This window comes from Drosophila serrata, unplaced genomic scaffold (assembly GCF_035046125.1).
Source record: "Drosophila serrata isolate PLE 108 unplaced genomic scaffold, ASM3504612v1 contig_123, whole genome shotgun sequence".
NCBI classification, from domain to species: domain Eukaryota; kingdom Metazoa; phylum Arthropoda; class Insecta; order Diptera; family Drosophilidae; genus Drosophila; species Drosophila serrata.
This window is the reverse complement of record NW_028257021.1, coordinates 548583-572788: the sequence shown is the minus strand read 5'-3', so window position 1 is coordinate 572788 and position 24206 is coordinate 548583. Positions and strand designations below refer to the sequence as shown.

The window sequence follows — 24206 nt, the reverse complement described above, 5'->3', positions numbered from 1 at the left end:
ATTTAGAGTCCAACGATAACTTCTCTAAAAGTTAACTTTCTCTCTGGCTGACTTTAGGGTCGAACAACAACAACTTCTCTCTGGCAGAGAAGCCAACACGTCTCTTGAACTGACTTTCAGGTTCGCCAACAACTCTTGCGGTCTAACTTTCGAGTACAACAACTGGATAACAGGAACGTCTCCGTGTCTTGAGTTCCGAAGCCGATAGACGACTATCTTCGGAAGATAACTTACACGGCACCAGTGCGGATCCCGACGAGCGACGACAAGCATCATCCGCAAGCCGAACTCGACAGCCATAACACTCGAGCCACTCCATGTACACATTTACGATTGAATAAACAGATTAAGATACTCTTTGAGGCATAAACTCACTCTTGGCAATCGGGTCGGAATCTTTTACAGCAATCACGCCTGAGCCAATATAAATTCCTGAAACGGATCCTGGCCGTCCCTGAGCTACCCAAACGACGACTGGCCGTAACAAAACGGCGAGAAATCTGGCGGTGCAACTAAAACGGACACGAATGGAAAATTTTAACGATCACACAACTGCTGTTGTGTCAAGAAAACGAAGCTTGGGAAGTCTGGTGCAAGCGATCGCGAACACCGAGGAGTGAAGAGCGGACAAGCTTTTGGAAACTCGGTGTTTTTTTCACACGGACGGACAATATATGGATAAATCGGCTGGTGATGCTGATCAAGAATATACTTTAAGGGGTCGTAGATGCCTTCTTCTGCCTCTTACATACATTCTTGATTGGCATTAAGCTATAAAACTTTTGTACACTTCGGGTACCAGACACAAACAATTAAATTGTATTATAAACGCAAACCAAAAATTTGTCAATGTTCAAGAATGCATTATATTTTGATTGGTATATAGCTTTTTAGGATCGGATATTCAAATCTGATTTCAATTTTGCGAGTATTTATAGAAGAATTACAAGCTTTCTCCTGTAAAAAGAATACTATCTACAACAGTTTCATGCGTAATCATATTATAAGTCATAAAATCCCTTTGTAATAGGTTTTTTTTTTTTAATTTCTGTTTTTACTCAGAGGTTTTATTTTATAAAAATCTGAGTCACATAATAAATGTTTAAAAAAACTATTGAACTTATAGGAATGGCAGGGTCAAACTACAAACTGCAAGAATGTACAATCTTCCTCTCCCCGAAATTTGTTTAATATATCGTTTTAAATCTAGCTATATTAAATATTATTTTGATTTACGTAAATATTAATTTTTTGTTCAATACTAACCCGTCACTTTCACCGCAATTGTTTTTTAGCTTTAAATTTTTATTTATAGTGTTTTCACTTGGAGGAAAATATTGTAATATCCTTGCTACTGGGTTTTTCTGAACAGAATTTAAAAAAGTATATGTTTCTATAAGATCCTTTGGTATTTTGCAAGCTGATTTAACAGGTTCTCTTAACAGCGTATGGCACTTAGTCCATTCAGAAATATTACCATTACATATATAACCTGATTTATTGAATGTAAATTGAGTACATTTGCATTCTAAGCAAGATTGAATTGCACCAAACGCCAGTAAGTCTGCAGCTTGATCAAATAATCTTTCAGAATCACCGATTAAAGGCTGTTGATTATTCCAAACCAAGAGTCTGCTGATGTCTGATTTCTTCATTTGACTTTTAAGATCATCGCGAAATTTGAAAAATAGATCATTTTGGTTTTTTATTTGTGTATTTTTTTCTTCTTCTTCAGCTTCATTGTTTTTTTCTATTTTCATTTTCTTTGCTTCTGGTATTTCATTAGATCCGATTAACCTGTGAAATAAATATCAAAAATAAAAAATATTGAGTATAATATAATTCAACTTAGTGAAACTTAATAAATTTAAAGGAATCTTGGTTTGACATCTTTATACATATTATTAACTTTAATAAAATCAATTATTATTGTTTTATACACAACTTTTTTTATGCAGTACCTTTAGTTTATATATAGTAATCAACCATAGGCATTGGTCAATGATTTGCACCCTCTGTTCAAAAAATAAAAAAACACTCACTTTTTTTATGACCTGGATTCGAAATATTGAATATTTTGTATATATTATATATATATATATTTTGTATATTGTATATATATAAGCACTTATACTTAAACCAATTCCTAAAATAAATAATTGTATGCGATAGTAAATTAATCTTGCAATTTGGGGGCTCAACCGGGATTAACCCAAACATTAAATGCAAGACAATCAGGGAGTGGCGAAGTACATATTCACACAAAAAAGAATTGCGAATTCTGCGAAAAATTAAATTTGAAGGAAATTCACGAGTACATTTGCAGTTTTCTAAGAAGACGAAGGTAAAGAACAGCATTTTGTGGAAGTACCAGATGCAGTCCAGGAGGCAGGGGGTCAAAGATCGTCAGAGCGGCAATCTGAGATCCGGCCGGAAATGGTCAACTAATATTTGCAAAGGCTGATCAGTGGAAGGCGTTTGGAGCAGCGTTAGGCAGAGGCGATCGGAGCAAGTCAGGATCGTGAGGCGGAGTCTGGAAGAACTGAAGCGAGGTGACGAAAATCCAATCTATGCATATATGAAAGTTGAATGACAGAAACCTAAGAAACTCTTAAAAATTTGTATAAAATAAAAATAAATTCCCAAAATGCAGCAACTGATGTTCTCTTAAGGCAGCGTAGGTAATTTGCTATCAATGTATCGTCTGCTGAGGTGCATCGCAAGCTAGGTCAACGGGTGCAAAAGAAAGGAAAAACTCGAAAGAAATAATGGAAATTGCTAAGCTAAAGCATTCCGTCGTCCAATTTAAAGGATTTGTCGAAACAGGTCTAGATTTATGTTTAATGCTCAGCAATATCTTTCTAAAACTGGACAGCAAACTTCTTACTAGAAAGGAGAAATGCTTGACAGGAATAGGCGAAAGTCTGGTGTTGTTGCTTTGCAGCATAATCCTGCCGGTCGGAATAGACAACATATGTACAAATGAATGTAGAATTCCACGTAGTACCGGGGAAAGACATGGACTTCGACGCTATTTTGAGCAGAACATGAAACATTAAACATTAAACATGACCATAAAATTTACTAAAAAGGCGATGAGTTTCTGCATCGGAACGAATTCAAAAGTATTGATGAGGAGCCAAGCAGCGCGGATATGGAGTTTCTGCAGAAGTTTAGAGGCATGCGCGCAGAACAGGTGACAGTTTCAGATCAGGTCGACTTATTCAATTAAAATCAATTTCAGAAGGTCGAAGTCAAGAGTTTTATTGTCTTGATGAGGATGTTATAAAACCGATTACTTGTGAATATACGTCGTTAGTAGTTTTTGTATCCAAGATAAACAGAAAGAAATGTCTGTGTTTGCGACCATTATAAGCTAAACGAAAGGATTATTCCAGACAATTTTCCGATGGCTCAGTTGCTGCCTATAACGATTTGCGTATCAACTGGAGTAAGTGCCAACTACATCATCCAAAGGGGAACCATCACTCTAGGTCCCGAAAAAACATAAGCTGTAGAAGATTTTTCGAAAACCATGCGATAAAAAAGGTATTCAGCGATTCCTAGGTCTGCAGTCCTACTTTAGAAAATTCATTGATGGATACGCTTTCATTGCCAGGCCTTTGTCATATTTGCTGAGAGGTTATTCTAAGTATGAATTCGAGGAGAAGCAACGATTGGCGTTCAAAAAGTTGAAGACTGCTCTCATCAGTCCCAAGCTATACAATTTTACAAACCGAGATCCATACAGATACGAAGACAGTTCTCTTCATCCAGTTTAATACATGAGCCGCAAGACTTCACCATTTGCGTACGAGCTGGAGGCGTTAGCTATCATTTTATCTCTAATCAAGCGGCATAAATTTCACAATTGTTACGGAATGTAACGCGTTCAAGAAAACAATGAGCAAGAAGGAAGTTCCTGTCCGCGTAGTTTTATACTTGCAGGACTTCAACTACAATATTGATCATCGATCCGGTACGAAAATGAAAAATACGGATGCTCTGAGTCGAGTCTCGTGTTTCTTTTTATCAGACTCTATAACCCATCGTAAGAAGGAATCCCAAACTAACGATTAATGACACAAGCAGTAAGAAATCTTGTAGAAATTAATGCATACTAAGACTTCTACGTGGGAAAATTACTTTCTTTTCAAAGACCCAATTCGCGAACTAGTTGTTGTTGTCGACTACGGAAAATTTAATAATTTAAAATGCAGACATTTTTTAGCCACGAAGACACATGAGCTCATCGAAAAGTCATTTTTCATTCCCAAGCCGAAAGAAAAAGGTATGTAGGTAAAAAGGAAGGGTTTCTAACTTCAATTGACAAAGGTGACCGAGCCTTCATAACATACCAAATCGATGACACAACGATGGAGACGACGACCAAGCGCTACAATCACATTCTTTTCGTATTATATGGCTTTTGGAAGTATAAAACAGGTGTCGAAAAAGTCTTAAGCGGTCTGGAAAAGCTCTACATTTTGGAAATCCTTGTCGCTTAGTGATCGACAGAGGCGTTGGTTTTACATCTCCAGCAATCAAGGAGTATTGCTTTTCGAATAATATACAACATTTTCTCATAGCGACAGGTTAACAGCGCGTTAATGGCCCACTCGAAAGGATTCACAAGACCGTCATACCAATGCTAGCAAAGTTATGAAAGTTCTTTTGCATGGTATAAGCACGGAAGAGTTCAGCAGATTATAAATAGCATTGAGCCAAGAAGTACGAGGATCACGCCTTTTAAGCTTTTAACAGAAATTTTAATGCGGTTGACTGACTGCAATGAGTTGAAAGACTTGATACAGGAGTTTCCAGGATGAAAAAAAGAAACCGTTTAATTTGAAATGAGCAAAACGGAGCTCAGTTCTAATTGGAGGCTACCAGATAGCCTCATCACTTTAGCCTAACCTGAAACGGAAACATACAAATTTCTACTTTTAAAATACATGGCTTAAGAGTTTCATACGTCAAAAAAGGCAGTAATTAATATCACATAAAAGGATGCATAAGCCTACAACTTATTTTTATTTTATTTTGTTATATATTATATTTTATGATTTTTTTGTAGTTTAATAAAATTTTTAATCTGAAACCTGCAACGAAATGAAAGAGATATATCCGAACCTATAAATTATTTGGTATGTCCGTCTGTCCGTCTGTTTGTCCATCTGTCCGTCCCTCCGTCTGACCTGTTCTACACAAACTTGTTTCTCAATTTTGAAGCTATGAAACTTCATAGTTAGTCTTCTATAAACTCTCACTCGTATATAAGTCGATACCGGCCGGATCGGACGAACATATGTATATATATGTATATAAATGTATGGCAGCTTTACGATATAGTCGTTCGATTTTAATAAAATATAAATTTAAATTCTATAATATAAAATGACAAAATCTCAAAGAATATGTATACTTTATATGGTCGGAGATGACCTTCACTGCAAAATTCGGACTTAAATTAAAATGCCCTGAAAAGGTATAATTAAAATAAATTACAAACTTTTGGTTTAAATGGGGTTACAATTTAAAAAAGATTATTGGGGCCCTAGGTACTTTCTACAATCGATAACCACAAAGACATACTACAAACTGACGGATTTTTACTGGTTTTTGAAAGTGGTACATTTATTGATGATTTATTTGCATATAGTGACATATCTATCTATCTATCTCATAACTCCTTTAGACTTAGACATCATAATCATGAAACCTAGCAATTGTACAACATAATTTTACATATAACTGTAAATCCACGCAACAACAGTTCAATTACTTCAAAGCTCTCTTACTCTCTCTCTTATTCTCCCAGATCTTTTAAAACTCAGTCAATATCTAAGAAAGCTCAAGACCGAGGCTTGAACGTCAACCAATGTAGTTCAATAAGTAAGTTCAGTTTCAGTCACGAAACAATTCAGTCGGTGTTCTTCAAAACTTGTAATTACTTTCGTAAAAAAATAAATAAAAAATTGTTTAAGCCTACGAGTGGTACAAGCATTTAATTGGCGCAGCCGGTAGGATCTATACAACTAGCAATCCTGATCAGCCAACTAATATAATGACTCCAAAAGTGATCAGCTAAAGAATTTACGTGCAATAGAATTAAAAACTGAAATCCTCAGTGGTCAGATTAGAAATCTGCAATTAATTAAAATCCCGTGCGGTCGGAAACAAAGTTAACTAAGAATTTTAAATTCGGCACATTAAAATTCAACTTACCAAACTAGAAGACAGTTCCACAACTTTCTAAACTCCACCTTAACCAATGTTTGGCACAAATAATAGACCAACACTATTATGGCGGTACACCTAGGGAACTATCCGGATTCACCAGCCAAGGAGAACAGTTGCTAGGCCTCTATCCTACACAAGAGTCTAGGCAAGCGATGTAAAGAGCAATCAGGAGATTAATGGTCGATAAAGCACTTGAAGCAGTTAAGCAACCCGGTGCTTCAAACTGGCTAGAAATGCAAGCAACTGGAGGAGACGACTTCTCATTCATTCATTGGTAGTAAGTTTATAGAACGTCTAGAAACACAACGCAGAAATTTATTTTATGAGTTCGAATTAGAAAGTGATTCTGTAAATATCAAAATTAAAACAAGCCAATATGGTGCTTGGTGCTCCTAATGATTCGAACCCTGAAGATCAATATTTACAGAAATTTAATGGGCCCAAGAATAATAAAGGAAATAAAAATCAAAAGAACAACTCAAGGTATTATAATAACAAAAATTATAGCTCGAGTTCTTATTATGCCAAAACTAATCAGAATAACACTCAACCTCAAAATCAAACTTAAAGTTCTCAAACACATAACCCAAATCGTATCCGCTGTAACTTTAACCAAATTACAAAAAAGTTAATACAATATAGGCAAAATAGTCCTATAAACTATAAACTAAACAATGGACTTGTAAGACGACAACTTAAAAGTCAAAGCGGGCAAAGTAAGGTGGATGTAAATTTTCATCAAACTGCCTCGGAAAATCCGGAAACGGAAGAACAAGAATCAATCCCCATCTTAAGATTACTTTTATTAATAAACTTTACAAAGGAATGATCGACACCGGTTCCTCCATTAATATCATAAAGGAAAAAATCGCGGGATTAGTGAAAAAGAAGAAAGTTTAGTAGTATACACGATAAAGGGCCCAATAAAGTTGAAAAAAAAAACATAATGATGAAGCCCAACGGTATCTGTTTGTCCGAGCAAAAATTTTACGTGCATAATTTTTCCGTAAAATATGCTAATAATAATACTAAGGCTTTGATTGATTTCGGAGAAGAAACTGAAACTTTAGGTTCAAAAACCTATGTATAAGTTCATGTATGATGGCGAGACCGCATATATAAAATGCCTTGACCCAAACAAAAGGGCGAGATCGCATCTATAAAATGCCTTGACCCAAAACAAAAGGGCAAGACCGCATCTACAAAATGCCTTGACCCAAAAAAAAGGGAAGATCGCCCCCAAAGAGTGCCACACTTCTAAATTAAACAATGACAATGAGGACAAAAATGCTAAGCACATTGATCCCAAGTCCATTGACAACGAAATAGTCAGCTTCGCAACCAGTAACGAGTTACGCAAATGAAACGAGCTCAGACTAGATGCTCGAATGATGAAGAAGTTGAATGTTTAAAGAAGATCTTTTATGAATACAAAGACATTCAGTACAAGGAAGGAATTTAACCTTTACAAGTACATTTTAACATGTCATCCAGACTCAACTTAAAGATCCGGTTTATCGTTAACCATACAAATATCCTCAAAGCGTTGACTAAGAGGTCATCTTCAGGTAACAGGTATTCTTCACCAATTTCGGTGGTTCCTAAGAAGGCAGTCGCCTTAAGGAAACCGAAATTCTTCACAAAAAAGAAACGGCTAGATCGGACTAGTATACGTAGGGGTGGTTTCTTCAAAGCGGTTGATTCCAAACACACGTCAGAATTATTTACTTTCAAGGAATGCAACGGTTTTAAATTCCTCTGTGTGAAACTATCTATCAAAGGTAGGTCCATTTTTTATTTCTTGTTCCAACATTCCTCCATTGTCGAAAATTCCTATTCAAAGGAACCACCTCTCCCTTTTCAAATGGTTTCCAATAGACTTTTGGATGGGGACTATTTGGTAGTCCTAGGAGATTTTAATATCCCTGATGCAATTTGGTCCGCAAACAATGCCACCAATACCCTACTAACATCTACACAATATGACTTTATCGCTGGCTTGTTCGACATTTCGCTGTGTCAAGTCAACTATGTACAAAATTTCTTAAAGCGCTTGATCGGTATTTGTTTAGTTTCTGCTCCAGAGAGAGTCAGTTTATCCAGGATGGCCCCTGTCGCAACCCTTAGATTACTATTATTCTTTTTTCGATTTTTTTCCTGAATGTGTTCCGTTATAGTAATAATCTCGAATAACCCTCCGTGGTTTACTAAAGAGTTGAGTCGCCTTAAAAATAATACATCTAAACTGTAAAGCTAAAAACTTTAATATTAACCCACTTAGTAAATATGCAAGCAAGCAATCTGGCTGCACGCCGATAGTTTATTTGCTCGCTCTCTTTTCTATGTTTTTGCGCCTACTAATATCTTACAAAATATATTTCAGGAAATAAAGCCTACCCATTTGCGGGACAGCATCCAAAACAGACTTGTAAAGCTCCTTGGATGAATTACTGGTGCGGAAAAGAACAATTAATGAGTGTGACAACCACCGCGAGCATGGGATCGCTTTTATTGATGATGTCATCAATGAAGCGATTTAGTCAGACTAGTAAACCACCCCAAATCCGCTGGAGATAAGGATCACCACAAAAGGAACAAGAATATGGCTAAAAGGAACAACATTTGGGCAGTTCTTGGGCCCGTAGTAGGTAATTAAATGAAGACTAGCTCGTTAAAACAAATAGTTTATTAACAATAGATTATAGCAGAAAATGTAAGTCATTTTCTGACCATTTAAAGCTTTAAATCCCTTAGGGGACAAACAACAACAACAAGTCATATACTGTCCACCTCGTTTCTTTAATTACGAAGTAAATTATGTAGAATTTTTTAAGTTGGTGAGTACAATACAAGCCACATCCACTTCGGATCGCGAATAAAGAACCCAAAACGCTATATTGAAAAGAACTAAAATTGACCCTATTTTTTTTCGGGGGACGCTAAATTTGCACCCACAGATCAAAAGCAGAAGCCTGTCTTGATTGATTTTACAATTACAGGAAAAGTGTCGCCATTTTTTACGTGGAGAATGTTTGTACTTACATTGGTCGGCAAATATATTTTGTCATTGTATTTATTTATACATTTGACTTTCTAACTAAGTACCGGTGAGATGTTAGAACCGAAGTGCAAATTAACAACTGTAAATATGCAAAATATTTCGACTATTGTCCTTTGTTTATTCGTCCTGCTCAAAAGAATGCCAGGAAGATACTTTTTTTGCAGCCCGAAGATCCGTATCATTTAACTTTCAATGTGGTTCCTATTATTGGGTCTGACGTACAGAATATATCAAACCGTCCAGCCTAAAAAGTCCTCTGTTTTCGCAAGACGGGCCATGAACGGCTGAATAATTTTATATACGATTTTATATATAATTGCTCCGATCTATACAGGTGCACTGACATTTTTTACAATGTCATGAATTCATTTTTGACGGAATGTGTTCCGTTATACTGTCCGCCAAGCTCGAATAAACCGCCGTGCTTTACAACAGTTTTATAATTTTGTTAATTTTTGTTTCATTAGAAAATACAACCGCAAATAATGATCAGGCAATAGCCGATCGATTTTCGCAGTTTTTTAAACAACTTATTCAAACTCTTCGAATTTACATCATATTTATTCCGACGACATACCCAAATAGAACTCAATTTTCTGTCCTAGCCTCAACGAAAGCTCTTTTCTTTTGGATCTTCATCATGTCAAGCCAGTTTATTGCTCAGGTAATGTGCCGACACCCTTTGCTATCCCCTTCTGAAATTGTTTACCTTATCTTTAGAAACCTCCCACTTTCCCATTATCAGGAAGGAATCGTTTATTATTCCTCTCCACAAAAAAAGGAAGCAAATCGGATGCCAACAATTATAGAGGAATCTCTAAGTTGTCGGCCATCCCTAAATTATTTAAAAACATTATCACCCCTCACTTACAGCACCTTTGTAGATCGGTTATTTCTCCATGTCAACATGGTTTTATTAAGCGAAGATCAACAACAACAAAACTTTTGTAGCTCTCTTACTATATTATAAAAGGCTTCCATAATAATTGTCAGACAGATGTAATCTATACTGATTTCAGTAAAGCATTTGACTCTGTTAACCATTCTCTCCTCGTTAGAAAACTCGATTCAATGGGTTTTCCAAGTGATCTTCTTAATTGGATCTCTAGTTTATTTATTTATTTATTTATTTATATAAAGCTAGCGGTTGGTTGTAAACTAAAGGCTAACATAGGATATTGAGCATTGGCTGCTGTGGCCTACCGCTCGATTTAATTTATACAGATTTTAGTATTATACAAAGGACTTAAAGGCTAGATTTTGTGGCTGAGGATGGCTTTGTGGAGAAAGGAGAGGATTTTCATTGAGTTTTCTGTTGTTGGGTTTGCGAGGAGTTGGTTTGGGTTTTCGTGGGAGAAGGATGAGGTTCTATGTTGGGAAAGTGTAGTGCAGTCGATTAATATGTGTTTTATATCTATTGTGGCATTATTGCATAAAGGACAAGTGTTTTGTATTGTTCTATTAATATAGTGGGCGTTTGTGATTTGTGTGTGGCCTAGACGTAGTCTATTGATTATTATTTGTTGTTGTCTGCTAAGGTTTGTGGTTTTAAGGGAGTAGTTTAAAGGGGTGTTGAGTGCAATATGTTTGTACCAATGGTTGCATTGGTTTTGCAGACCTTTTTTAATGTGACTGTAGTAATTTTTGAGGTGTTGTGTGATATCTTTGGAGTTGAAGTTTTGGGTAAGAATGAGTGGATAATTGTAAGCTTCCTTGGCTGTTCTGTCCGCTCTCTCATTCCCTTTTATGCCTACGTGGCTTGGGATCCAGATAAGTATAATTTTGGGGAAGAGTTTGGTTATTATGTTTCTGATTGCGCTGGGGTAGTATGAGTGGTTGTTGGAGTTGGTTATGGCTCTTAAGGAAGATAGGGAATCAGAGCATATAGCGAACTTTCCTGAATTTTTCTTGCAGAATTGTACCGCTTCTACTATGGCTATAGCTTCGCTTGTGAGGACAGAAGAGTAATAGGGTAGGAGTCCGGTTTTAATGGTGTTGTGGTCGTTGGTTATGCTAAAGCTAACAATGTCGTTAGTCTATGAGCCGTCGGTGTAGAGGAATTGATGGTTGGGGAGGGAGTTTTTTATAGAGTGGAAAAGTTGGTGGAAGGTTATAGGGGGTGTGGTGTTTTTGTTGTAGTGGGATAGGGATGTGTTTGTGGCTTTTATGATTATTTCTGGGTTGTATTTTTTGGATGGGTAGTTTTTAGCAGGGGAGAGATGGAGGGATAGGGATTTGCAGGAGTCAATTATTGTATCAATTGTGCTGGGGTATCTGTATTTTATTTTTGTTGGTTTGAGGAATTTGCCAATTGGGGGGTCATGCGAGTGGATCAGTTTAGTTGCTAGTTTGCTAGTGTGGTATTTTTGTCTGATTGGAATAGGGATTATTTTTGATTCAGTCAGCAGATTATTTGTTGGTGTTGTTCTGAAGGCACCAAGCGCTGCTCTTATAGCTGTGTTTTGTGAGGATTTGAGTCGGTTAAGGATGGAGGTTGGAGCTTTACCGTAGATGGGTAGGCAGTAGTCTATTTTGCAGATAAGGAGGGAGTTTGTGATTTGGATGAGGGTGGCGGTGTTGCAATTGTATTTTTTTGAGGAGAGGTGTGTAATGATGTTAAGGGGACGGGAGAGGGATGTTTTTAGGTTGTTTATGTGAGAATGCCAGTTGTACCGGTTGTTGATTGTCAGGCCAAGGATTTTTATGGAGTCGGTGGTAGGGATGTTAATTGAGCCAGTGACTATTTTTGCTGTGCAGTTTCTTTTTCGGCATAATGTAGGACTTGACATTTTTCTAGAGAGGGAGGATCCAGAGGATGAGCACCATTCTCGGATATGTTGGAATAGGGTTGTAAGATTGATTTGGGGGTTTTTGTTCCGGTTGTGTTGTATAATAAGATGAAAGTCGTCGGCGTAGGCAGTGAACTTGATTTGTTTTGAAAGGGAGATAATGTCGGTTAGTGAATTGTAGGCTATTAGGAAGAGGATGACTGAGATAGGGGAACCTTGTGGGATACCATTATCGAGGGGGAAGCTATGGGAGAGGGATGTGCCGTTTTTTATTATTATTTTCCGGTTGGACATGAAGTTGTGGACGTATCTTATAATGCGTGGGCCTAGTTTCCATTCCTCCAATTGGCGGATGAGGGTGTGGATGCCAATTTTATCAAAGGCTTTAGCAAAGTCAAGAGATATTATTGTTAAGTGTTTTTTAAGAGACAAAGATCTGGTTGCTAGATGATCTACGTAAAGTAGACTATCTAGAACAGATTTGCCTCTTTTGAAGCCGAATTGGTTGTTATGAATGAGTTTGTTTGTTAAAACAAACCACCATAACCTTTTCGCTAGGATTTTGTCGAGAACTTTGGCCATGCAAGGGTTGAGTGAGATGGGGCGGTAGAAGTTGGGGTTGGTTTGGGGTTTGTTGGGCTTGAGGATGGGTAGTACGAGGCTGATTTTATAGGATTGGGGGATGTGGGAGTCTAGGATGTTGTTGAAGTGGTGGAGGATTCGAAGCTTATAGGAGATGGGTGCATATTTAATCATAGGATAAGAAATGCGGTCTAGCCCAGGTGTGTGTCCTTTTAGAGAGTTTATGGCTGCGTTAAGTTCAATAAGTGTAATGTTTTTTTCAATTTCGAGGGCTGTTGGGGATAAGGGGTAGGGACAGGGTGGTGTAAGGAGAATTTTGTTGGTGCGGAATTCGGTAGGGAAGTTGGAGTCCTTTGCCTCTCTTGACCATAGGTCTCCGAGTGTGTTGCCTATTTCGGTTGGATCTACAGAAGTTGTTTGAGTGGAGGGGTTGTGAATGCTATGTATGTGTTTGGAAGGGTATATTCCACAGAGTCGTTTAATGTTCGCCCACATTTTTGTTGGGTCGGAGTTTGGGTGGATTTCAGATGTGAATTTTAAGATGGAGGATTTTTTGGCTTCCCTAATGGATTTTCTGAAGATGGCGTTAGCTTTTTTGTATTCGATTATATTTTCAGTGCTGATGTTGTTTTTTAAAGTTCGCCATTTGAGGTTTCTATTTTTTTTTCTATAGAGCTAGAGTTTTGTTCCACCAGGGAACAGTGTGTGGGAGGGAGTAGGTGGTGTTCTGGGGTATGGATAGGTGGGCAGATTGGATTAGGATTTTTTTAAGAGTTTCCTTGTTTGTGTTACTAGTGGGTTGATTATGAGTGGACTGATTGGAAATATGAGTACTAAAGAGGTCCCAATTGGCATTTTTCAGATTGAAGGAGGGTTTGGATGTGAGGTTCGGGGATGAATGTGTAGGGAACATTGAAATTAGAATAGGAAAGTGGTCACTACCGTGTAGATCATTGATCTCTGGAGCGATATTGGCTGTGGCGAGAGAAAGGTCGATGTGTGTAAATGTGTTGTGTGTCGAATAGTGGGTTGGAGATTTGTCATTTAGTAATGTGTAGTCGGATCTGTCAAGGAATTTAGCTATTGTGTTGCCTCTGGAGTTGGATCTAGGGGAGCCCCAATAAGGATGCGAGCTGTTAAAATCCCCTAGTACGATAGTAGAGGGGGATGTAGGGGTTAGAACATTTTGTAAGTTTTTAATGTTGAATTGTTTGGTGGGGGAAATGTATGTGCATATGAGATCTATTTTTCTTTTTGAATTAATTGTGACGCAAGTGGCTTCAAAGTCTGGGCTGAGTGTTTTATTGGAGTGTGAGATGGAGTTATGCACCAATAGTGCTGCTCCTCCGAAAGCATTGGTGCTGTCACTGCAGTATAGGGAGAAGTTTATGGGGATTGGTAGGGAAGATGTATTGGTGAGGTGGGTTTCTTGGAGTGCTATGATTTGGGGGTGGTGGAGCTTAATGAGGATTTGTAATTCTGGGTAGTTGTTTCTGTAGCCTTTGATATTCCATTGTATAATATTTAACATGTTTTGGTTAGTTGTTTGATTTGTTTTTGATTAAAATGTGTCCATTTCCCCTGAGTCGCTAGATGCGTCAGAGTTATTTTTGGTGTTTGGTTTAGGTTTTTTAGCATCTTTTTTCATGGAAGCAAGTAATCTTTTAGGTGTGTTTAGGGGTAGGATTTTTATGGATTTGTTTGTAGATTCAGTGGTTGTGGAGGGTGTAATCTTATTGGTTACGTTGTTACTGGAGCTGGGGTAGATGTCGGCGTATAATATAGGTGGTGATCTGGTTATTTCGTGGTTGTTGGGTCCGGGTCCTTTGAGTTGTTAAGGTCCATCTGCGTTCCGGCTTTTCTGGGAATTTTGGTTATTGGTGACAGATGAGTAGGAGTGCGGTGTGTTATCTGAGGTGCGGGCCTTGAGGATTGCGTGGGCTGTTTTGTTGTCGCATTTGTGTGCCGTTTTTATGGCTTGAAGCTCTTGTTGCGTGAGGAATACTGGGCATTTTCTGCTAGAGGAGTTGTGTGGGCTTGTTTGTTGTTGCTCTTCGTTACAATTGATGCATTTCTGGGGTCTTGAGCATTTTTCGTTTGTAGATGGGTCTAGGTGTTGCAGTGATCCGCAGTTGTAACAAATTTTGTTGTTATTGCAGAATTTGTTAAGGTGGCCGAATTTAAAGCAATTGTTACATCTTAGCGGCAAAAGGATATAGGTCCTGACCGCTGTTCTCTGGTAGCCAATCATGATGTAGTCGGGAAGGTTGTGTGTGTTAAAGGTGATAATAATGAGTCCAGTCTCTTTAAGAGAGCCGTTGTCTCGTTTTAATATCTTCCGTACGTCAGTTTTTGTGCCGCTAATTCTTGTATTATGATGTTCTCCTCAATTCCTCTTAAGTCGTTGGAGTATATTACACCTTTGGTGCAGTTAAGAGAGCTGTGTAGTGTGACTGTGACGTTTATGGTAGGAGTGAAAGTTTTAAGCTGCATGAGTTTCAACGCTTGTACATTTGTTTTTGTTTTAATGAGCAGTGATCCGTTGCGGAGTTTCTTGCATTCTTCAATTTCTGCACCACAGGCAAAATCAATTTGTTTTTTAATGAGGAAAGGGTTGACGTTGTTGAGGTCAAGGCCGGGGTCAGATCTGGAGACAATTAGATATTTAGGTCCTGGGGATGTTAGGAGCTGTCCAGTTGATACAGCATTTGCTGGGTCGGGGTCGGGGGGGTCCCCCATCCCTACGACTCTGTCTTGTACCGTTGGTAGTTTTTTCAGTTTTCTTGCACTTGTACTTGCACTTGCACTTGTACTTGCACTTGCACTTGTACTTGCACTTGCGGTTGTTGGTAGTTTATGTAGGTTTTTAATTGTATTTATTATTTTATTTTTTTCTGTTTAGAGTTTGGAGAAGTAGACGTCTGCTCTTGACAGTAGAGGCAAAGCCGTGGATCTCTAGTTATTTGAATGGCAGGATGCAAAATGTCCTCTTTAAGAATAATTTATCCAATGTTCTAAGGGTTACATCTGGCGTCCCGCAAGGAAGCAATATGGGACCCTTATTGTTTACATTATTTATAAATGACCTGCCAGAAGTCTTGACTAACTCCAGAGTACTTATGTACGCCGATGACGTCAAGCTTTGCGTGCAATACAATGACATTGCCTGCCAATCCTATTTATGAAACGGTGGCCCAATGAATTCAATGACCCCTATGTTACTAAATCCTTATATCCTTTTTTAGTTCGCCCTATCTTAGAATATGGATGCTGCTTTGGGAGCTCTCAGAACGGCGTCCACTGTAAACGCATCGAGTCGGTTCAAAAGACCTTATTACTTTTCGCTCTAGGAGGTTTAAATTGGGATGCAAACCAAAGATTGCCTTCTTACTCTAATAGACTCCTCCTAACTAACTTACCATCCTTAAGCCGAAGAACTATGCTTGGCCTAACCTTTATCTTTAACATTATGCATGGTGACGTGGAAAGTGCTGAAAGTGAGTCATTCAGCTATTTACCAAGTAGAAATATTAGATCCTATATAGCTGTAGAGTTGCAAAACTGTAGAACCTCTTTTGAATTAGATAAACCTTTTAAATTATTATGTGCAAATTATAATGATTTGTACACATTAGTCTCTATCGTAGATAGTCTTCCAAAACTAAAAATGTTAACACTAACTCACATGTTTATGCAGGTAACCAATCTGGCAGCACGTCATTGGTCAATTTCCTCGTACTCTTTCCTATATTTCCTATCACGCCTACTAATATTTAACCCAGCAGAAACAAGCGTAATTCCATACGGGCCACGTGAGTATACTGACCGTAGTGCATCAACGTCAACATAATATGTGTCCAATTGCCATTGGAACGTTTGGAATATTAAAAAATATATTAACTTTTCTGTTTTCCAACATAAACATTGTCATATCGACTGGGGAATTGCCATTTGTTTTTTTTTTTCAGTTTTGATTTTAGTGTTATCATTATTTAATTTTTACATTTTTATTGTTTTAAATAAACACTCATATCCAAATTTAACCGCTCTTGGAACCAACATTTTGTTTTTGTGTTGTTTTACTCCATAATTGTCACCTGCTTTCCCTTTTTTTTCGTTGAAGTCCGCGTTAATATTTGGAAGGTTAATCCAAGCCACGCACCAATTCATACAAGCCTTACAGCCATACAAGCAGCTGCAACGATGACCTTGACGCTGTATTCGTAGGGTGTACTCTTTCTCAGTAATTTGCACCCACTATTAATATTTATACATCGTGACTTGACTTTTTAATTTAAATATTTGTTTTTATTGCTGTGATTCACATCAGAAAAAATATTTTAATAAAATTATCGATCAAAAAGTTCATAATTGATTAAAGTACAATAACATATATATATATATATATATATATATATATTTTAACATAATCCTTGATTCAAAAGTTATTAAAAGCGTTAGTCGTCCTTCGGATTTGCGAAAATTTTATTTGGCCATTTATAAGTTCATAATTGATTAAAGTACAATAACATATATATATATATATATATATATATATATATATTTTAACATAATCCTTGATTTAAAAGTTATTAAAAGCGTTAGTCGTCCTTCGGATTTGCGAAAATTTTATTTGGCCATTTATAATTTTTATCAAATCAGATGCTGTATCACCAACATGGTGACACTTCCGATTTTGGAATTGACAAAATTTAGTGAAGTTTATTCGGAGTTTACAAATTTCATCACCCTTTTCGAATTTAGGAACAATTAAAGCTTACCAAGTAACCGATAGCAATTACGAAAAATCAATGTCCAGATAAAAAACGGTATAATATAACGAATGCCAAATCTTTATGAACATTCAACATTCAACATGAATTCAACATTTTCTAGTCTTCCGAAAATATTGCATCAATCCCCAATGTCCGGAATGTTTATTTATTTGGTATTGACTGGAGTCGACCCAGTGACTAAACAAAAATGGCGCTTTGGTCCGATTTCGAGAAAATGTTAAGTCGACGATATCAGCACTAAAGAATTGACAAAGCGGAAACAAGACAAATTTCTGACGAGAAAACAACAGATTCGTAGCTTATTTTCGTGTTCCTCCTCCAACAGCAAGTCTCAGTAAATTTGTAGCTATTGCAATGAAGCAGATCATTCACTACAGAACTGTAGCCCGTTTGTGCGTCTTCCTATAATGCAAAGGTTCTCTGTTGTTTAGTCTGTCTCCTTATTTACTCACTATTTCTACAAGTCACAAAAAATTAATTTGCTAATCGAAGCAGAATCATTTTTGAATTTGTACTTGTTGGTCAAATTAAACAAGGTCTTGACAATCCAACTCTACAAAATAAACAAGTTGTTAATAGCTTCAGTTGTAGTGACTCTGGGTCCCAAGCAATTTTATAACGAAAGAACTGGCAAGCCGCTTACAGATCCGTAGAAACGAGATTTCATTTTACTTTGTATTAGCGAGTCCAACTCTCAAGTCAAAAAAATCTAAACACAGTGGTGAAGTCCTGAATAAATGGTACTGAGTTCCTGCTAGATTTCTGAATCTTGAAATCGATTTTCGGTTACTATTTTGATCAATCGGTCAACGTAAGTGTTTGGATTTCAAAGAACCTACCATTAGCAGAACCTTACTCCTACAAAACCTACCTTATTTCTAAAAAATTATTTTAATTTTAATTGGAGCAGAATCATTTTTCGAATAGAGCAGATAGAAATCTTCAGTCCCGAAACAAGTTGTGAATTCAAATCCCTCGCAACAGCAAGGACTACATCAACACTTGTGGCCAAATGCAAAGAGGCACTAAATAGACTCGCAGATGATAACAGGGTAGAAATAGCTTGGGTACCCACGACGACATTCCAAGAAATAAGAAAGGGAAACAGAAAGGGTCAGAAAAAAGGTCTAAAACAACAGACACTATAGTCCCTCTAAACTCAGTCATAGTCTAGACTATGTTGATCAAATTATAACAGGAGACGGACTGCCGAGCTAATCTCCTAGAGTAAAAAAGACATCAAAAGGATAGCGGTAGTCATCACTAGCTACTGGCCAAAAGGCAAACACAAATTCAAGAAGGCCTACGTTACAATAATAATAATAATTTATTTAATGTTCAAATGGTGCCGCTTATTAAACTTAATGACATTCTCTAATGTCGTTCCTTAGCTCTTTGGAAATAATTAATTTATTAGTGCGGCTTATAAACTAAACTAATGGTACTGCCGAAAACTTTACTTTACCGATCAATTTCGTGTATGGTACTTAAAGACAGGGGTGCATTTAGATTTATTGAACGGTAGTTCCTTTAAACGGAATGAACACATTTCTTGCTACAAACTGTATTTTTAACCCACATAATAAGCATGCAATCAAGAAGCAGTCACCAACTACCACTCTTCCTGGCGTCCAAGCGTCAGTGTCTTTCTGCAGTCGGTGGAGTTTTTTCTATGCTTTTTCTGCCTCTTTTCTTTATCGTGAATGCGTATCTGTGCCACACTTCACAAATGAAATCGTTACAATGGTCCTTGGGTCTTCAAAATTTGGGACAACCGCTTTGCACGATTTAGTTTAACGAACGAATGTTCATACAAAATGTTTCATAGTTATTGTTGTTTGTTAAGTTCAAAAAAGGTGCTGAGAAATGCATACATTATGCAAAGCGGGCATATGCGGAATCGAATGTAAACTCTTCGACTCCCTTAAATATCTCCGCCATACCTTATCAATATTCCACACAAGATTATTTAAAGTCCAAAAATGTCCAGTCGGAACAGTTGACGGTACCACAAAACCCCTGCCGTCAGTCGTTAGGGTACACAGGGAGATCAACAGATGACCGAGTCATCTGCTGTAACTGTGTGCAGGTCCATAGTCAAGGTTTGCCCGGGAACGCGGACCAATTGTAGTCGGGCGGACCTGGGCAAGTTTTCAAACAGCCTCCCCTCAAGTTAGGTGTGTATCGCGACCCGCGCCCAATGACTTCTAGGTTCCCAGCTGAGGGGCTAATCCGGCTGTGTCTATACGTAACCTTCCCAGGGCCAGGCAACCCTGGCTCGGAAGTTGCCTTGCCGCAGTTTTGGGGCGATGCTGCGGTCGACATTCTTTCAATTCCCCACACCCCCTCTGGCCCGCAGCGCTTGCCAGGTCGAGCATAGCGGGTGAAAATAAATGACAATGGAACCACAAGGAGGAGATGCTGAGGCCGAGATTGGTCGCGTTATCTCATTTAGTATCGGAGACCGATGAAGAAGAGACCCTCTCCAGAGAGAGAGCAAGTAGTACAAACCACAAAGGTGGAGCTCAGTTGTCGCATCATCAAAGGCGAGCGAGGGTCAACAGAGCCCGCATTTATCTCAGCAAGATAGCCAAAAACGAGGCTGAACGCAAGACCGTCCCTCGAGACGCCAAATATAAAGCTCAATTCTTTGCGGAGATTGCGGAATATGAGGCATACAAAACGGCGAACCCATCCCAGCCCTCAAAGGCAAAGCGCAATCAATCACAGGAAGTGAGCGAAAGCGCATCCACGAGGGCGAAGGACCCACAGGGCAAGCCACGAGTGCCTTTGTCAGCCAGGCAAAGAAGTTAAGCGAGGCGCCCAGAGACAGTCTGCCTATGGCTCTGGTGGATGAGCACCACCACGACGGTCGTTTGCTGTCGGAGAAGTAGGAGGAGATAGGGGCCAAGTTGGCCGACATGGTAACCGACGACAAATCCTCAGACACTATCCCTCAGACGTGGTCAGGCGGCACCGCATCATTAGGTGTGACGATTCGTTCTCTAGGAGCTTGGTTGAGTTGGCCTTAAGATAAGGCTAGTCCCCGCCAGGAAGATCCCAAGAAGACCCAGATCGACAACGCGAGGGTCTGAAGGTCAAAACAAGGACGTCCATATGGAGGACTGGACCATCCTTAGAGCGGAACAGGAGAAAAAGGTGAGCCTACCTTTCCTCCTATTGATCAACCAGCGCTGCCTGCCGCAGCTGGAAGCCAACGACCATAAGGTCCACTACGACATTAGGAAGGCCAACACAAAAGTCTTCCTGGCCGAGCCGGACGAGACACTGGAGGACGTCGAAGACACAAACAAATTGTTGGACGACATGGTAATCGACGATAAATCCTAAGACACTACCCCAACAAACGTCGATGTCAGTATGTCAGTAGTATTATGGTATGTAACAAGGGTAACACGCCGACCTTCAACTTTCCAAGCACGGAAAATTTTCAAAGTTGGAAGGAGGTGTTAGTTCTCACCTTGCAAATCGAACACAGTAAATACAGAGTTGAGGACTGGAGGGTATCGACAGAACACTCTTTCTAAGACCATAGGTACATTTCTTGGACCTAACGGCACTAGTCAGCAAACAGGTACCAAGAAGAAGCCCCCGTTAGACAGATTGGAACAATTTTAGCGAAATTGTTCAATCTAAAGTAAAAGGCAGGAGGATTAAGGTACAATCCACCTCAAAGGCACTCGACAAGGAGGTGGAGGACCTCACAAACATACTGAATAAGGTCTTCCAAGAGAAAAAGCAGTTCCCACCGTGGTGGACATAAGAACTTAGCGATCTCAGAAGGAGAGCACGAAAGTCCTTCAACACAAGCTATGTAACCCGGGAATGGGAACCTTTTACTAGTTGACACTCACTTCCCAGAAAATCTACGAGAGAACTCGGAGCCCGAGGAGGTAAATAACACTCAAACAGACACGCCACAAAAGACATTATTACCACGGAGCGAATCGAGTGGGCAATAGGTTCTTTTGACAAATAAAAAAGTCCCGGCTTAGACGGCATAATACCGGCAATGATACAATCAGCCAAGAAAAGCATCTGTAGATGGCTAAAAGCCATTTAAGAAGTTGTATAACACTGACGCACATCCCGCTCTTGCGCAGGAGGGAAGCGAAAGTCATCTTCATACCGAAACCAGATAGAAGGGAGCATTAGAGCGACCCCTAGACGTCCACTTTCGGGAGAGACTAGAGGGACATCGACATTCGGATGCTCAGCACGCGTACCGAAAAGGCAAGTCAACGGAAACAGCACTACACGAAGTTGTACATCATGTCGAGAGAACATTACAACACAAGCAATACACGATGGCCGCCTTCCTAAACATCGAAGGTGCGTTCAATAACTTGAATCCCGACTCTATCTTGTGCTCCCTCAACTTGCTAGGTATTGAGAGAGGCATCAGAGAGTGGATCGGGGTTATGCTAAAGAGACGATCGCACTCACAACACGCAAACTGTGAAGAAAGACACACCTCAGGCCGCGGTTCTTTCGGCCGTACTCAGGCTTATAAATATGAACTTATTGGTAGATCTCAATATGGGTGGAGTCAGGAATATGATACTAGAATATAATGTCGATAGAACTGTTCGTAAAGGACATTGCAGCACAGAGCGCAGTAAGACTGAAGGCAAGCAATTGCTGGAGGCAATACGGCGCCCGGCACGGTAAGATTCTTGTAAGCAACGGTATAAATGCAAACTACATGACCGCGGAGTTGAACTTCGGGAACGCATTCTCGACCTTATATTCAACAAGGGAAGACTGGAGCAGGAAAAAAGTGGCCGGAACGAGGGAACGAAAAGGCAGACGAACTGACCCGTTCAGGCTCGGCAGGGCTAAGTACGGACATTAAAAACCGATCTCACTAAACGCGATCCAGATAAAGATCCATGACCACTTCAAACAGACAGCCAATAAGAAATGGTTATGAAAGAGCGAGCAAAGGAGGTCAAAGGAATGCATCGCTTGCAAAGAAGCTGCAAGCAAGCTACAGAGCAAGAGACACCGGAACATCTGCTCTGCTTCTGCCCAGCGCTAAATCACTCCAGACTTCGCGAGTTCGGTTCCTACCAGATGGAGTCACTGGAGTACAAATAGTAAGCAGAGGGAGAGAAGCAAAAGGAGCTTTGCACTAATTGGAGGCTCTAGCCTTGGGCCTCACCACTGTAATCTAACGACCATCACAAAACCCACAGGAGTCACAATGATTGCTTTTGATCTTTATAATTTACGCAGTAAACTGGACGTTTGATGATACAAAAAGCTAGCACATACTTCTTAACGTTAATGTTTGAAAAAAATATATAAATTTCAATTCTTTACATATTTGTATTTAATTTAAGATAGAATTTAGATTTTGATTTTATAAAAATCGGAAACTAAATCATATAGCTGCCATAGAAACAATCAAGGAATTATTTAAAAAAAAAATTATTCGATGTTTTTCAAAATATTTGTATCTACAAAAAAGTTGTAGTCTTCTATTAATGCATAATTATAACTGTAAATAGTATATAAAGGTGAATATATCGATAGTAGGCAGTACTTCGTTGTTTTTAACAAAAAGATATATTATTTCTATAATATTCATAATTAAGTATCCAATTGCAATCGGTATGGGTAGAATAACTTATGGGTGCCTAAGTTAGATTACATTATTTTTTATCTTTTTTTATTTTTCTTTGTTTTTCTTTCATTAAGGTACGTTATGGCGAGTAATTTAAGATTTAGTAAATCTAGCCTTATTCGTTTGAATGTTTATGTAGCAAGCTTTGCAGATAGACTTATTTATATTACAGGAAGTATATATTTAATTACCTAAGAACCAATCGTGAAGATAATAGAACGCCAATGTTTGTTATTGTTTTGCGGTCCGAATTATTGTGAACCATAGGGGTTTTCTCTATTGTATTATGAAATATTATTACTTACATATACCGATTAGCTACCGCGCGGGCATGTGCTTTTCTGTGTAGATTAATTCTATTAATTGCAATTGTTAGTTTTGTGGAAAGACGGTTTTCCCATCCCGTTTTTTTCCCGCTTCAGTGAAGTTTGCTATTGGCTGCCGTTAAATGGTACAAAGCTCCCGCTCACGCTCTATAATTTCTCTTGCTCTCTCTCTCTCTCTTTCTCTTTCTCATTCTCCCGTTACCGTTTTTTTTTTTTTTTTGGTGTTGTGCATGCAATATGCATCGAGGTGACTGGTCGCATAGCTGATGCAATTTCCAGCAAAAAGGTATTTCATTATTGTTGTGAGGCCTGACTAATGGTTGGAAGGTGAAATGTTATCCTTCATGCGCCAGACCAGCGGATTTAAAAAGCTTATGCTTAATTTTCTCAAGTCGCCTAAACATAAAAAATCAGCTACTGGTCGGAAACAACTGTGTTAGCAACAGCAACCCAATACCTGCCACATCCCCGCGCCACAGCTCGTGACCCCACCAGTACCAAACCCACCGAATCTGAGATCTAGGGCGAAAAAGAATTCGGAAACCGAATCGAGCCTGGTGGTAAGGGCCACAACTAACTTCAATTGGGTCCTCTGCGGTGTCCCAATGTTTGCCACTACAAACAGATCTCAATACTTTTTAAACTTGGTTAATGATTTGGGCGTCCGCCTCGCGCAAAACTTTATTGATCATAATTCGTCTATGGTGAATAGAGCCAGGGCTGTACTTGAATTTATTAAACGGTGGTCGAAGGAATTCA

General features: G+C 38.8%; 1 protein-coding gene across 6 annotated transcripts in view; it reads right to left on the bottom strand.

Moving 5' to 3' along the window:
* LOC110182511 (Poly-(ADP-ribose) polymerase) overlaps positions 1–24206 on the bottom strand; it is a 252219-nt gene that overhangs the window by 135734 nt on the left and 92279 nt on the right. For 3 of the 6 annotated variants that reach the window (XM_086826003.1, XM_020950560.2, XM_086826000.1), the window contains one exon: positions 1267–1797. The exons of the other annotated variants lie outside the window; for them this stretch is intronic. In XM_086826003.1, the coding sequence (XP_086682129.1) occupies positions 1267–1797 (531 nt within the window). The remainder of the gene's footprint in view (positions 1–1266; positions 1798–24206) is intronic. 6 annotated transcript variants of the gene reach the window in all.